A 17,155-nucleotide genomic window follows, 5' to 3' on the forward strand; every position below is an offset into this window, starting at 1 on the left:
TGTCTACCTTATTTTAGTGGCAGTTAGTCTGTGTCTTAAACTAAGTTGGCGATGCGTTAGAAGTTGCCGATTTTCGAGGCTTCGAAGCTGCCTCTGTTGACGTTTTAAAAACCAAAGGGATCACAAACCCTTTCTTTTGTTATTACTGAAGGCTATCCTGTTAAATTGCACATTAAAGTGACACCTGTGGCGTCTGCGCTTGGAGGATTATGGTTAAGAGACAGTTATATATCGCTGTGCGGCGTCGGCCAGAAGCTCGCGCTAATTTGTACTCCTTCTTTTTGGCAGGAAGTTCCCGACCCTGCTCACGCTACGTCGGGGCGGGAGTTCCGTGGATTGGGAACTCTATCTGAGTAGCAGAGAGTTCGCGGTCTCTTTTACTGTGCCTTCAAGGAAAGAGTAAGCTCCGCGGCTAACTCTCCACTACTCCCCCACGGCGTTAAAGAACTCTGGCGAGAGTAATACAGTCGCTCTACTCTTGCATTACTCCCCCTACATCTGTGAGTGTACCAGTTTCTGGCAAGTGAACTCCAATCGAGTGTCAGCCGAAATAGCTTCCGCTGCTAAAGAAAAATTGCACTCATTCAGGAGTTTCAGTGTCAGCGTTGATTCGGTAACGCCAGCAAAACGCCTTGGGATGCTTTCGAATGTAGGCGGCCTAGAACTCAGGCATTTCATCCCAGAGTCACACACACGAAACGTTGGGAAAGTAAGGCATGTACCTCTACTGTATTCAGACGTCACGAATCCGTGACATCTGGTGGAGGTGCTTCCCGGTCCATGTACCGAACGCCCCCTTCCATCCGTGAGCCAAGCCCACGCCGTCAAGGGAACATCGACGCCCACCCTGACGAGCGAGCCAGCCGCAGGCAGCAAAGCCTTGCAACAGATTATGGACCCCTACCCGACAAGACCAGGATCACAACGAAGAAGACAACAGCGACAATGACGGCCGCTGTGGCGCCTACAACGGTCCTCATGCATCAACCGAGGGAGCCGCCGACATTCCGCGGATTACCATGCAATGATCCAAAAAGCTGGCTAGAGGCATACGACCGGGACTCCACGTTCAAGAACTGGGGCGTCGACTAGAAGCTACGCCATGTATATTTCGCCCTTAAAGATTTATTTATTTATTTATTATTTATTTATTTATTTATTTATTTATTTATTTGGAATACTGCAAGCCTATAGATTGGCTCAAGCAGGATGGGCGTTACAATACAATGCAAAAGTGAATATACAAACAACGCAAAAATGAACAGAGGCAACAACATAAACAGAGTGAAACTCATTTACTGATAGGGCCATGAAACGGAACGAAAAAAAACACGCACATGATAGGAACAAGATACGTAGGAACTAAGAACTCTAGATGTTCAAAACATGACTCTGCATTTCGTTAAATTAATTATTGGAGGTAAATATGCAATGTGCCAAAGAATTCCAATCCGCGACCGTACGAGCAAAGTAACTGTACTGATTCGCTTTTGTGCGAGCGAAGATTGGTGCCAACGAATGTTGATGAATGCTGATGGCGCAAAGACCTGGTTCCAGAATCGATTGTCCACGCTAACACCATGGGACCTCTTCGGCACCGGAGTTCTGAACACCTTCACGAGCGTCGTTCGGAAAGAAAGGGCTGAAACCCTTCTGGTCACCCGTGTACAGCTCGCCAACGACAACATCCGGCTGTACGCCGAAGAAATGAGTCGCTTATTTCATCATGCAAACTCCGCTATGCCCGAAGAAAAAAAAAAGGTTCGCTTCCTGATGCGGGGAGTGAAGGAGGAACTTTGCGACGGACTTGTGGCAACCCGCCGAAGACGGTCCCGGAATTCATTTCGGAGGCCACCACAACAGAAAAAGCGCTCGAAATCCGGACTAGGCAATACAACCGGCATGCCCACGTCAAGCTACAGAGTTGTTCAAGCGCTTAGAACCAACGACCTGCGCGAGACGATCAGAGCTGTCGCGTGTGAGGAGCTGCAGAAGACGTTCCCCAGATCGCAACGTTTTTCAGAGGGGGGCAACGCTGCTTTTTCAGAAGGGGACAACGCCACGCGCGTTTCTTTTGCTATGTCTCTGTAACTGGTCCGTTACACGTATAATCACTGTCTTGCCCAAACCGCGCCCGCATGTCGGAGAACCTTCCAAATTATTTTAGAATCTTCCTATAGGCTCGAGCGCGCAAACGTGAACAGTTGAGTTCATTCTGTAACCAATGCGACCACCAGTGATAAGGCTCAAATGTTCGATGCCGCATGTATAAATGCCCACTCGCCCTACCGTTAAGCCGTTTTACGACGCAGACGCTCTGTTCGCCGCTATCAGTGTACAGTGTGCATTGATATAGTTTGAGTTTCCATTTTCCGGCCACAAGTTCGACCAAATAAAGAGTTTCATCTTGGACACGCCGACTGCTGCCTATATATATATATATATATATATATATATACACGGGCCCTGACGGCGACGGTGCCGGCAGACGGCGAGGGCAAAAACCAGCCGAGAGTGCCATTGAATTGCTATCGCAATAAAATTCCGCCGATATGACACAATCTGTACACGCTGTCATGGAAAGTACTTATGTTACGTAGCCCTTGATTTTCACGTTTTAATCCATGGGTACTGCACATCGCAGCAGCCAATGTTGAACATGGCAACTATCTTGCCTTGCTTCTTCAGATTCATCGAGCGTAACCTCTTATCATTTACCTGCCTTCGCCAGGCTGAATAAAACAGTACAGGTTATTGCGTAAGGGAAAGTATGTTATGGGTTGTCTTTTGTGTTACGTTGCGGTTTCGAAACATAAGTTGTTGGCTGATTGGGTTCATGTTAGAACCTATGAGAACGGTAACAAGGATGTTCACGCATGTTCCGAGAGCTCCTTCTTTTTAAATGCTAGTGAAAGAAACTCAGTTAATGATAGTGTCAACAAATTCCGCATACTCCTTTTCTCAGCTCTTTCCGTGCCTTCTTCGTTTAACAGAGCTGACATTTTTACGAAATTTAAGCATGTATGGCGGTTTTCAACTAATGATATTTTCTATCATATTAATTTCCATAATTGGTCTGTTTCCTGTGGTATGCCGTTAGTGCCTCGTGCGACACTTGCGAGAGCAAGGTCATCTCTTCTGTTGTCCGCGTGTGTTTTACTGGATCTTGCTTTCGCGTTCCGTGTAAGAGGTTGCACTCACCGCCTTGTACTTTTGTTTCGTTGTGTTTTCGCGGCACAGAAGTCCCAGAGTAAAGTGCATCCGCTGAAGCAAGATAAGCTAGGAGCACCTACAGGCTTCGCGAACAACCCTGTGCCAATGGAGCTCTATCACATGGATGCAAGTCCACCGTGCCGGGCCGTGCGCATGGTTGCTCGGCATTTGAACCTCAGCTTGAATCTGATCCCTGTCAACTTCATGGCTGGTGAGCACATGACTCCCCAGTTTCGGAAGGTGAGCCGATACTCCTGTGTTTATTCTGCCACGGGTGACATTTCGTTACAGAATTCTGTGCGAATCATTGTAAGAGTCATGAAAATTGCATAATCTCTAGCGCAGTGTCAGTGACAAGACCTTAATTTAATAATCCCGAGGAAAATGATGAAGGGAGGCCTAGGGCTCCCAATCAAGTCGGTGGCTCCACCCAGGACGCAACCGGGAGGTGATGACTCTCGGTGACGGTCCGGGCCCTCTGGACAGCCTGTAGTTGAAGAGCGATGTCCGAACTTCGAAGAGCTTCATCCCACTTCTTATTTTGCAGATCAGAGCCCACATTGAATGGGCACAGTCAGAGCATATGATCAAGAGAGCAGGAGTGCGGAAAGAGGGGGTGAAGAGTCTAGTAGTTTAAACATGTGTTTCTAACAAGAGGCCTCCGCAAATATAAAATAGAGAGATACAATAAGCTAATACCACCACACACGCACGCACGCACACAAGATGGACGTCTAAATATGATGGCAGTAAGATTCTTTGCTTAAATTGAAAAATATGCTTAACATATCACTGTACTATGATAATGCTGAATTGACCCATGTTTCTTCTTTCTGCGGATTGCTGAAGAAGCCCCGCTGAAATGATTCTTTTCGTAGTTCAGGCCTGGTAAAGCATATGGCTCATACGTAGCGGATATTTCTCGATGCCACTAGAAATAACAGACAGTATTCAGAAATGGATAAAATAAATGCATTTTTTATGTCAGACGCAAATTTATTTACCCTGATTCTGAGTCGCAATGTAGCTCCCGTGCAGTCGGTTTAATGCGCATACCACTTCTTGAACTTATAATAAAACAAGAAAATTACATGGTAGATAACAACCGTTTACTACGAAGAGTTTAATGTTGGTTGACACCTCATGAAAATACGTGTGATGTCATTATTTTTATAACATGTTTTATGGATAATTTATTAATAAAATATTACCCATCGAAAGGTCATGCATTTACCTTCCACTTGTGCTTGTCACGATGCACCATACGGGATATTAACGACAGAAAAAAAAAAGACAGCAGACTTCGGCCGCTTTTTGTGGGAAGCTACAGAGCTAGCAAAAACGATTTATAGCTCAAGGAAAACTGCGACTCTAAGTCATCACGTTTGTGGAGCCATGCACCATATTAGACTGCGTTTTGCAAAAGTCAGTAAGTCTCTCTTAAATATTGCTTAGATGTGGTGGTCTATATTAACAAAACGAAGCCAGAAACAGGGATATTCTTTGCACCGTTGGTGGATCAATTGAAATTTCCTTGAATTTGCCTTGCGGTACGAAAGCAGAGGGTGACAATGTAACACGACATGATGCATGTCTTCAGATTAAAATGTTCTCAAACGTTTTGAGGATTTGCAAACAGACGAAATGAGGCGCTAGAGCGATTTCTCAGGATGATTACCAAGCCGGCAAAACAAAAAAAGTGATTTGAGTGGTCTACGTAAAGCGTATAAATTATGATAAACTTTAAATCTACGAATTGCTGGAGACAGCAGGGGTGCTATTTTCAGCCACCGCAGCACATGACACGTTGTATGCATAAGCGATGGGATTAAATTTGGCGCTAACTTCGGGGGTGACTCTTTCAAATTTAATTTTCAAGAAATATAGTACACATTAATTTGAACAGTTTACTATTCCTCTGAATACACAATGATGGAGAGAATAGATAATCACGATATACTGCTACACTTTTCAACTTTTCTTAGACAGGGTGCGTCGCCTGCCTGTATTACAATCTGCTCCATGTTAACGCGAGCTGCGCGAGGTCTATTGATTTGGAGCCAGTTTCGCGTGGCTCCTCAAGAGCCGTGCCGTGCGTGCGCGAGGATCAGTGATGTCACACAGCTGGCGCATCGGAGCCGGCGCCTCCCGCGCGCTCTACCGCTGCCGCGCTCGACTAGCTGCCGCCGGTCTGCGCCTTCCAGAGGAGTGACGTCGTAGCCGAGGTAGACGCACTGGCTCCGGCGCGCGCAGCTATTCGCCTTCGCTGTGCAGTCGCCGTCTGGCACTGCGCTGGAGCCGCTTGATAGCGCCTCTGACTGGCGTTTGCCAGTGTGGTTTAGCCATGGAGAAGGAGAGCGCAAATGCTGCTCAACGGCGCAGAAGAGCGGAGAAGCTTAACTTATCGGATCCCGAAATAGCTGCCTGGCAAAATAAATATAGATGTGCCACATATGTATACCACGTGTGTGTTATTGGAGCAGCAGTAAGCATGATAATCAAGCTAATCCTAGACCATCTGGAAAGCTAAAAACATTCAACTGAACCTTTGCTAATGATACGTTATCCTGGCATAGCCGAACTAAGCCATTGCAACATTTTTTAGAACACGACGAATGCCGCATGACATGTTGAGCTGTTGCATCGTGAGCAAGACAGCCGGTAGGCGGAGTAGCTGTAGCGCATCGGTACAGTGAGCACCGGGCGCTAGTGCCAGTCAACGCAAGGATCCACGCGTCTTCGGCCGTAACATCACCCTGAAGGACACCATAATTACTCCCGCAATGACTCGTACCGCTGCCAGGGCGCTTCGTTTGTGGGCATAATTATCAGCGTTGGCGGATTATCGTCGTACTGGAGCTGTGAGCGGGAAGCGGCTAGGGTGCCTCGATGCTTCTGATCCACCGCCGCTTTGTGGAGCAGGGGGGACGAGGAGCGTCGGGGCACCCTAGAAGTGGCTATATAGAAGCGCCTAAGGCTCCTCTGTTTTTAAAAATTAGCGACAACTCCACGCGTGCCCTCCCGAGGGGTCCAAGTAGCAGCGTTTACAGACGACGCGCCGCTCGCTCCCGTACGTATTGCGCACGCCTGAAACCGAACTTAGTGCGCGCTTCAACCGTTTAATTATTAACATTTGTGGCCTAAGATGCTCAGCATCTACAAACTACAGGGACAAACATGAACGATTCCAGAGCGCCTTACACTTAGAAATAAAACACGTGCGTTTCCGAAGCAGGTTCTGAACAGTTTCCTACAACAGTTATCATGAAGGGCATTTCTTTTTTCATTTTTTGCATGTTTAGAAATTCAGGTTAACTTGAAGGAGAAGTGATATTTAGCTGAGCTAATCGTGCTTGTTTTCTAGTTCGAGAAAAATGAGGAGGTTGTCAGCTCAGTGCTACTTTCGGAAAGGTCATTGGGCAACCGGCGCTCTTGTAGTACCAGTAGTGCGCTGTGCGAAATGCTCGCTATTAGTGGATTCATCGCGCTTGTCAGCGTTGGGAAGTATCGCCACGGTTACACGATATTTTAACTAGGCGTATATTGTTTGTAAAGCATTCTAATAGGTTTACTTAGGAGAGAGCTGCACTGGATGTGTGGAATATCAGCAACCACTGTACCTTTCAAGATCGGGGAAATATAGCATACCCAGAGTGCCTCGCGCATTTTAATGTTTATCTGTTAAAAAAATGTATTTATTTGAAGCAGTCCCCCTTTTACTACCTCCGCCGCTTCTATGTCATGCAAGGTATGTTGCAATGTTACCCAGTGCAATTAAAAATAAATTTGGGGTACGTGTACACCTACAGGCCTTGAAACGAGACTGTAATCAGAAACCTTGAGTTTGGTGGCTTTTCGAGGAGGCAGGTGCAAGAGGATTAAAGAGCACTTATTCACATATTGAGTTTTATTGCACGAAATTATAAGAAAATTCATAACATCCCCCCCTCATTCGCTTGCAGTGTGGCTTCCATTTTTTCTGCCTTCGCCAATAGGCAAAGATGATCGGTGCAGCATATGGTTTGAGTTTTTTCAGCCTTGTTTCTTGCAGTGTTATTTACTCGAACTCGATAAAAGGATTGTGGTTTTCTAGGGAAAATATAGTGCGGAATGCTTCAAAGAGGAAGCCTTGCTCGACCTCACGCATAGCAGTGTGAGAAAACACGGGCAAGGTGTGGAAAAAATGCTAATCCCAAATGGTCCTTTCTCTGTGAGCTTTCAGTGTTGTTGCCACCGCGGTGGCATAAACAAACGCAGCTGTATTGTGGTCCCGAGCTATTTATTGTGAGAAATACGTGGCGTGACTCTACATTAACTACTACGCAAAACTCTACAGCATAAATAATGCCGGACCAATGATAGCGTTGCTGAGATGATGTTCGTGTATATCTGCACAAACAAACAACACGCCGGCCAGGTGAAAGGCTGCTTGAAGTTACAAACATTACAAAATTATCCACTTCGCATAGCCAGGCATTTTCTGTGGGCACAAATTCACTGCTCCTGATTTTGCGGAGCCTTATCTTTTTTCAGCAGATATTGTTGTAACCTCGAGGAATGGGGAAAAAAAACTTTTTTTCCGTGCTCCGCGCAGTGAGGCAACCGAAAGCAGAGGAGCCCGGCATTCTAGCAGGCCACGCTCCAAACGTTCCATAAAAACATAAAAAACTGGAAGGAGGTTTGAGCTTCGACTTCAGGCCGCGCCACGGTGGTCTAGTGGCCTAGTGGATCGAATTCCGGCCGCGGCGGCTGCATTTTCGATGGAGGTGAACATGTTTGAGGCCCGTGTACTTAGATTTAGGTGCACGTTAAAGAACCCCAGGTGGTCGAAATTTCCGGAGCCCTCCACTACGGCGTCTCTCATAATCATAGAGTGGTTTTGGGACGTTAAACCCCAGATATCATCAGCTTCGACTTCAAGAGTATAACGCAATAGCGTAATCGGGTCCTGTGCGCATCTCCTTCTCAAATGCTAGCCTTGCTTAGGTTCTCTGTGCATGCCTCAACCGTGCCGCATGAAAACGAACGTCTGTGGGCATACCATTGGCTGTTTCAAACTATCCTGGAACACCTACTGCAAGTAAAGTTCCGCACTGGCCACTACGCCATAACTATTCCTTTTTCGAATCGGCGATGGGCCCACTACGCGTCCGTAAGGCGATACGCGAACCTATGCAGCTGCTCATTCTGTTGATGTTTTTGCAGATGATGGTGATTTAATATGTCTGAGCACTTTGTAATGGGTGGGCCTTTAAAACACCCACTCTTTCCGCAATTCACATGTTTTCACGCCTGGCACGAGTCTACGCTTCTCCCACGCAATACTACATGCGTTAAGAAGACTTCTTCCACTACATAATAATCACATAGTGGTTTTTCCCCGAGCAGTTTCTAGCAATATCACGGCTCTGTGGTGGAACACTTGCCTGCCAGACAGACGGCCTGGGTTCGATTCTCACTAGAAACCGAAGATTTTTATTATTTATTTTGTTTGCATCTTTCTTGATATTTCGGTCGCAGACATGATGATTTTTCGCTCAGGACAAACGAAGCAGACAACGGAATTTCTGCGAACAAACTCTTTAACGCTATCCCGCTAAAATTCCTGCGTCCACTCAAGCATCAGGCACATAGACGCTTCTAGTTTGCGAAAACAATGCGACAGAGGCGCGTGAAGTAGTGTCTGCTCACTAAAATGGTCCAACTCCACCTTTGAAAACACAGGCGTCAGTACCTCCCGCCAGCACAGCGCTGCCGCTGCTGGGCCCTTCGGATTGGGTGCGAAGGCCAAGAAGTCACGTGTCGCCAACCGGCCCATCGTAGGGCGCGGTGGCTGGATCAAAAGATTTCGCTACTTTTGACAGATGGAGAAGCTTTAGAAGCGGCCGGGATGTTGGGACACCTAGCGCTGAACAAGACAACAATGCGCTGAGCACGGCGGCAAGAGGCGCAGCCGTCGCCAGCGTGAAACCGGCTGCGTGGCAAAGATGTCCAGGACAAGTAGTACTAAGGAGCGTGAGAGCCAATTGCCTTTAGCTGCCTTGGTGTAAGATGCGTTTATGCAGTCATGATGACAACAATATGATGAGGCTACAGCCAAAACGGTAGCAATATCGAAAACCGTTTAAGGAACCGTGCTAGACACAGTTTTATCGACGTCTAAGTGCAGGACGCTTTATCAAAGATACAGCTTCAGATTCCAGCTAAATACTTAAAACAAGCACGTCATACGGAGTTATGAGCTCATGACCATCCATAATCCTCAGTCCACATAACTAACACTTTGTCCTGGAATATACATACAGAACATATAACGTCCAAAGCTAATAAAACACTGGGTTACCTTCGAAGAAACTTCTTTATTGCTCCATCGTCACTAAAGTTACTACTATATACCACATACTTCCGTCCTCAAATGGAATACACTTCATTTGTTTGGGACTCTGGTCAGGTAACATTATCACAGATGTTGGAATCCGTTCAAAATTGGGCAGCTCCTTTCATTTTGGCTCACTACCATCGTTCAGCTAGCGTCACCCAAATGAAGGCATCTCTAAACCTCATCCCACTAGTTACCCGCCGAAAGCACACTCGCATTTGCCTGTTTCATAAAATATTTTATCATAATCCGAAACTTCGTTCCCGATTAATACAACCTGCTCCCTTCAATTCTCTTCGCCGTAATCACCAACAAAAAGTCACAGTCCCCCGTTGCAACACAGTAGAATATGCCCAATCATATCTCCCAAGAACTTGTAATGAATGGAATACCCTGCCTGCATCAATAACAAGCATCGATCACTCCATTCAATTTAACAATGCCCTTAAAACAATGATTACCTAATTACCCCCTTTATGCTTTGTTCATCAGTTGATTTATATTGCTTTTCGCCTTCACCATGTAAGAAAAATAAAATATTTGCTGATCATTTGCTTTTTTATGATGTAAGTTGTTCGGAGTATTCATACTTAGTTAACTGAAAGAAGCCACAAAACGTCGAAAACGGAAAAAGCAGAGCGGCAGAAAACAGAGACAGAGCACAGAGACGTGGCACTAACAACTGGCGTTTATTTCGGAAAAACCTTCCCCCCCCCAGACCGTATGACGCATGCGTGGATGACAAACAACAACCAAACCTGGGGGGGAAGGTTTTTCCGAAATAAACGCCAGTTGTTAGTGCCACGTCTCTGTGCTCTGTCTGTTTTCTGCCGCTCTGCTTTTTCCGTTTTCGACGTTTTGTGGCTTCTTTCAGTTAACTAAGTATGTACCAACTTGCCCAACAAGCAACTCTCCTGAACGGAGTATTCATCTTTGTACCCCAATTAGTGACTATATTTGTATGCCATTTGCTTTGTGTTCCTTGTTTTTTCATTGTTGTGCATTACCCTTTCCCTCCCACTGTGTACCCTGAGGGTAAATTAAATAAATAAATAAATAAATAAATAAATAAATAAATAAATAAATAAATGCCGCAAGCACGTCATTTTACAGCATTTTATTGAATGAATAAGCCACAAGCATTTTTCTCATTGTACAGATCAATCCTCAGTCCGTGTTGCCGACGCTGGTCGACGATGGCTTTGTCCTTTGGGAAAGGCAAGTGGCTCTTCATTTCATGCGCTACGTAATTTAGCTTCGAGGTGCACAATTTTGCTCTCAGTGGAAACGTTGCCCGAAATTTTATTTGGAAACCCTGCCTCGAAAGCCCTATCACAGACAGCGGCCGCCATTAGAGTATTGACGCTTAACGTAAGGAATTCAGGCAATACCGCTTTGTTGGCTCCACTGCAATAGTTCTAGGCCTCTGCATGTTCTGGCTGATTATTCAGAGCTCTAGTTGCAGCAGAGCGTCGTTGAAAATTAGTGCTCTCAATTCCTTCCATTTCGCAATAAAAAACATTTGAAAATGGCCTAGATGCACATCGCAATGCAAAGCAACGACATATTACGACTATGACATATTCGCAGCTACTACAATCGTTCCGGACGATTGGAGAAAACAAAAGCATGGCCTTTATTATCGTCTCGTGTTACCAGGTGGGACTGTTCGCGTTACTGAGCACTGTGTCAGTTATTATTTCCACAGTGTTACGCAGTGTAACTACCACTAATGCCATATCCCAGCGCAAACGGCATGCGCTCTAACAGCAATTTTGTTGTACGAGTACAGTAAATACGCAATTTACGAAAAAGCAAGATAGGAATAAGGGACCTTTGGAGAATAGTTACATGCTTTGCGAGCGGGAACGATGTAGCGTTGTCTTTCACATTGTGTTGACGCAAATTAAGTTTACTACGAAATTCGGTGTCGTATTCCTTACATAATTTGCATATTTTTTATTCAACGCATTATTCTCCTCGTTACGTTCACTTATTGTTTGCAAGATTGACTGGTAATTAGCTCCAGTTATCCTTATTTTAGGAGGCCAATATGATCAAGCCTCTTGTGTTATCGGAATTGCGTTGTATTTACGCGAACAATCATGCTTGAAAATGTGCACCAGGATTAGATCCTTCAGCAAGTGCAAAGCCTCATGACTATATACCACAACCTCAAAGCCAATTACAAGTAATTCTAAATAAATTACACCCTTTCCTGCGAAAGGGGGCCATGAGGCGATGCGAAGCCGGAGCACTTGCACGATCGCGTTCCGTTGGCGTTCGTTGGGCATGCTACCGACCTCGCGTCGTGGAACGCGAAGAGGAACGCTACGCGCGTCTTGTCTTCCCTCTAGCCTGGCCGTTAATTCCCACAGGGCAAGCGGGGAACGCGGTCGACAGGCGTGAGCGAGGGGGGCGGCGTAGGAGAGGAGAGAGAGGGGGAGGGGACGCGCATGCGCTGGCGCTCATCGCGGCGTTGCGCAGGAGAGAATTTCGGCATGTCTAGCCCGCGTTTCAGAGGAAGAGCGGAGAGGAGGAGGGGAGAGGGAATGTGGAGAAGGGAGAGGGGTAGGGGAGAAGAGAGATGGGAGAGGGGAAAGTGGAAAGGGTGAGTGGAGAGGAGAGGTGGTGAATGGGAGTGGAGAGGAGGTGTGTGGACAGGGTATGCACATGCGCAGTAAGGGTGGTCACGCCGCACACCACCACCGCCGGTTTGAACTCCGCTATAAGATGCTTCGCATCTAAAAAAAGTCGTAGATAGGAAGGTTTGTTGTCGCGTTGTGCCAATACAACCACGCTGTTTATGTGCCCTAGCTCGTCGCTAATTACGTCATATCTAATGTTTGAGCTATGAAGGCTGACGGCTTCAGTACCTGGAGTCGGAAGGAAAACCTGTGATGGCTATGCAGAGTTGGTCGCAGGGATAAGTAACTTAGACCTTCGGAGTGCTACCGTGCTTCTACACCACAATAAATGGAAGTTAATGGCATCTTTCCTAGATTGTTTAAATGACTGCTCACATCTCACGCATTGCTGTCTGTCGCTAGACGCAAATAAACCGAAGTATTGCCCAACCATAGACCTAAAGTCCCGCTGTTTAGGGACTAGTACGTCCTGGATATGTCATTTTTATGCTACTAAAATTGAAAACATCTTAGTGCTAAGTGCTGGTTTGCGAGCCATAGAAGTTGCGAGAAATACAATTGAACGGCGACTTCGTTTAGTTATAACAGCAGGCAGCGCGAAATGACTGAATACCGGTAAAAAACATGGCTGATCCCTCCGTCATAGGAATCGGTATAACACGAAAGTGAAACGTGTCTTCACAGAAGTAGTGCTTATGATATATGAGAGCTTGTACAATGTCTATTCGTGTTTGGCAGCTATAGCACCGTTTGACGTGGATGCACCCATGTTGACAGCATGTCTCTATCGCGAAGACTAACGCCCATGATCATGATTAAACCGTTGAGGTAGCTGACGGTGTGAACATATATTTGGACACAGCAAATCGTGAATCGCGCGTAAGGATGATATCAACAAGTTCATAATCAACATTGGTACCCGGTATGCACTTCTTCAAAGCGTCGTCAATTAAGGAGAGAAACGGCACGGTGTGCGCTTTCTAGTAATGGGTAGCCGACGCCTGTGCTCATGCATACATAACACACACTGCACTTCAGCAACGCGGGAGGTAGAGGTTCGTAGCCTGAGCCGCAAACGCGTGCGTCCCGCTGGCCTCTGTCTCGCAGGCGCTGCTCTCGCTCCACCAAGGCACGACATTCGCCCGTCGAAATCGCGTCCTTTCTGCAACGCATATTGCAGCAGTTTTGTTAGTCGGTGCTCTCGCAATTGAAGCAGTCGGCGGCAGAGAAATCCCGTTCGTGCACGTGGAAGCTGCACTACTCCGATGAGCCGACGCACGCTAACACGAATCCAAAGGCAAAGAACGTAACTGCGTCAAGGGTGCCTCGGCGACGCCAGCGCGGCCAGTCTACCTCTCTGGTATCGAGACGCTTTAACCATGACCTCCGATATCACGTGCAATCTCGGAGTAAGCGCTTGTAAGTGTCGATCGTGAAGCATTACTTCTTTTCACCTCTCACAGACGGCGGCACCGCCCTGCTCCGCCCGCCGCGAAAGAGAAGGTGTGAAAGATATAAGGCGCGTTCGCGCCGTGCCTAGCATCTCCCGAGTTGGCTTAGTCGGCAGAGCGTCGGGCGCTTGCCGTCGCGGCCGCAACGTCGTGGGTTCGATTCCCAGCGGGGTATCTTTTTCCTGGTTTTTTTTCTTTCTCACCCGTTGGCGTCCATTTTATCAACGTCATATCCGTGACGGATGTACTTGGTGGACCCCGGCATAAAACACTTTCGTGTTAAAATAAATTACACCAGCTCCCGCTAAAGGAGACCATGAGGCGATGCGAAGCCGGGGCACATGCACGATCGCGTTCCGTTGGCGTTCATTGGGCATGCTACCGACCTCGCGTCGTAGAACGCGAAAAGGGACGCTACGCGCGTCGTATCTTCCATCTAGCCTGGCCGTTAATTCTCACAGGGCGAGCGGGGAACGCGGTCGACAGGCGGGCTAGAGGGGGGCAGCGTAGGAGCAGAGAGAGAAGGGGAGGGGACGAGCATGCGCTCGAGCTCGTCGCGGCGTTGTGCAGGAGAGAATTTCGGCATGTCTAGCCAGCGTTTCAGAGGAAGAGTGGAAAGGGGGAGGGGAGAGGGGAAGTGGAGAGGGGTATGGGAGAGGGGGATGGTATGTGGAGAGGGGTAGGGGAGAGGGGGATTGGAGAGGGGGAGTGGAGAGGAGGTGTGTGGAGAGGGTATGCGCATGCGCAGTAAGGGAGGTCACGCCGCACACCACCACCACCACCACCGGATTGAGCTCCGCCTTAAGATACTTCGCATCTAATAAGAAAATAGGAACACACATCCAGCCGTCAGCAAATGTATTCATAATGATTATTTGCACTGGACTGACGTTATTTGTACCCATAAAATTTGCTCTTAAAATTCGGGTTATGTTTCTGATTTCCTCATTTCCTGAAAATAAAAAAAAACGCTTATGCCGAGCAAGATGGTTCTTTTTACCACCAATGTAGTACCGCTCTGCGCAGACACCGCGTAAAACAGGGTGTCATTAGGCACTAGGCTTTGAGCCTCATACGAACCTCATTGTCTGATTGTTTTCCAGTGCTAGAAAGAAAAGCAGCACTTTCCTTTGCACTTCCGGGGACTACGCGAAACAGCCTTTCTAAGCGAAAATAAATAAGAGAACCCTCGGAAATGGCTAATGACGACATCCTTCTACAGTCTTTTTGATTAGCGGGAGAGCTAGCCCGCAGCAATGACCTTCGAAGTCGTGTCGCTCGCCAGCTCCCGCTCCTTGCCAGGAACATCACGACGCGCGCGGAGCTCGTCTCCTTTCTTTAAGAGTGGCTTAATTATTGCACTAACTGACGAAAGTTTATTTAGCGGTTACGCAAAGTGTTCTGCAGATAACACATTGCACTTAAAATACGGCATCCGAATGCTGTAATACAAGAAATAGATAGACAGGACGCCGGTAACCGTCTCGGAAGAGCAAGGTATAGGAGATGAAGAAAAGGTACCATAGAAGACCATGCCTTCAAACATGACGGTTCACGAATCATGCATGGAACTTAAGCGTCATCTGTGTGAGGAAGCAGATAGTCTCTGCGGAAGCAAAATACAAAGTCGAAGTGACATTCCCAGTAAAACGTTGGAGGACGCTTGAGCTTCGCTTCAAGGGCTGAACGCGACAGCGTAATCGGGCCCCGTTCGCATGACCATCTCGATGGAAACCTCAACCATGCCGTAAGTAATGGAACGTATGTGCGTGTTACATTAGACATTTAAAACTATTGTAGAATGCTTACAGCAAGTGCAGTTGCGAAGTGCGCACTATGCCACAAAGCTTATATTGCGGTCGGTAAAGTACGCACAACGCGCCCATAAGGCAACACACGCACACACGCAGCTGTTCACTTTGCTAATTTTTTTGCTGCTGATGATCATTTATTATGTCAGAGCACATTGTAATGTGTGGGCCTTGAATAAGCCAACTCGTAGCGCAATTCACATGTCATGACGCCTGGAGCCATTCTACGCTTCTGCCACGCCACATTACATGCGTTAAGGAGACTCTTCGCGGTACATGACATTCGTTTATGGTTTTGTTTTTTCGGAGACAGCTCCAAGCAATGCCGTGGCTCTGTCGTAGAACACCTGGTTGCCACGCTGAAGGCCTGGCCTCGATTCTAACTCGAACCACAATTTTTATTGTTTATTGATTTATTTGCGTCCATCTCAATTTTCGCTCGATTACCAATCCGATTTTTCGCACGCTACCAACGACGCCGACACCAGAATTTCTGCGAAACGAGCTATTTAACGCTATCACGTCAAAACGAAAAAAAAATGATTTCATGTTTGTTTGAAATGGCACGAAATTTGTTTTAATATCTTCTATTTCTTTTGTAGGCTTACGATTACACTCTAAACCCTAATACAGCTATACGGGTGCTTTTCTTGTCTATATTTTACACGCTTACACCATAAAAATTGGGTTGAACAAGCAGGACAACAACTCTAAATTGGGCGTATTTCCAAACTTTCTCCCAGCGGGTGTAAAATATTTTTTGGGAGTATCAGCACCATTATACTTTACACCCTTGTAAAAAATGCCATAATTGTAGCGGTACCAATAGTCAACAATACTTACATTGTGACGCACCACAGATGCAATCCAAGAGCTCTGCATGGGCGCGGAAGCGGGGAGGCAGTGTTGTGATGAAAGGAGGCACGCAGTGGATATTCCCAGGTACGATATGTCTGCCACAGATGGCGCTTCCCGTCAAGAGCAGTCGTGCCGCTCCACGTTGCTTTGGAAGGCTATTGAAACGTGGTTCTGCGGACTAGTCAAGCTGCCCAATGGCAGCTTTCATTTCATTGTCGCCTATCTGTAAAATTAGAAATCGTTAAAATTATAAAGGGCTTTATTAATGGCACTAGTCGACGAAGCACAACGGCGACAGTCAAGACAGAGCGCGGACTCTGAGCGCGAGGAGCGCGCTGTCAGAGAAGAGCCGAAGGGGACGACCAAATAGTAAGCGCTCGAGAGGGCGACCCATTGGAGGCTTCCAACGCTTCGCTACAAAATAAATATTTAATTTGAAGTGTCCTGTTAGCTGTGAAGGAATTTCAGCAGCTGTTCTTTTCTCATGCAAGACAACGCAGATTTCAGATCAAGCTAAACATCATGTGCGCGAGGTATGATTACGCCTTTCAAGAAATTCGCGAACGCCGCCGGCGGTAATCGCAACGCAGCATAGAAAACCGAGAGCCGGCCACCATGGTCGCCAAAGTTTTGTATGCACCCCTCGTTGAGGCATAGAGCGTGCGATTGCGTTGTTTCAAGAAATGTGTCACGTGGCTATGACGGTGACTAATCAAGTAACGGCAAGGTCAAGTTATTTATTGGGTGAATTGTACCCAGCAAAAGCAACACCCGCTGTACAGAAGTATGACAAGC

At 46.9% G+C, this 17,155-nt stretch overlaps 1 protein-coding gene across 1 annotated transcript in view; it reads left to right on the plus strand.

Annotated features, from left to right (window-relative positions):
- Positions 1-3,244: 3,244 nt before the first annotated feature.
- The window catches only part of LOC119391842 (glutathione S-transferase 1), a 31,779-nt gene continuing 17,868 nt past the window's right edge, over positions 3,245-17,155 (plus strand). The window contains exons 1-2 of the mRNA XM_037659490.2: positions 3,245-3,453; positions 10,752-10,810. Of these exons, the coding sequence (XP_037515418.2) occupies positions 3,319-3,453; positions 10,752-10,810 (194 nt within the window). The 5' untranslated portion in view covers positions 3,245-3,318. The remainder of the gene's footprint in view (positions 3,454-10,751; positions 10,811-17,155) is intronic.

Source organism: Rhipicephalus sanguineus, chromosome 4 (genome assembly GCF_013339695.2).
Source record: "Rhipicephalus sanguineus isolate Rsan-2018 chromosome 4, BIME_Rsan_1.4, whole genome shotgun sequence".
NCBI classification, from domain to species: domain Eukaryota; kingdom Metazoa; phylum Arthropoda; class Arachnida; order Ixodida; family Ixodidae; genus Rhipicephalus; species Rhipicephalus sanguineus.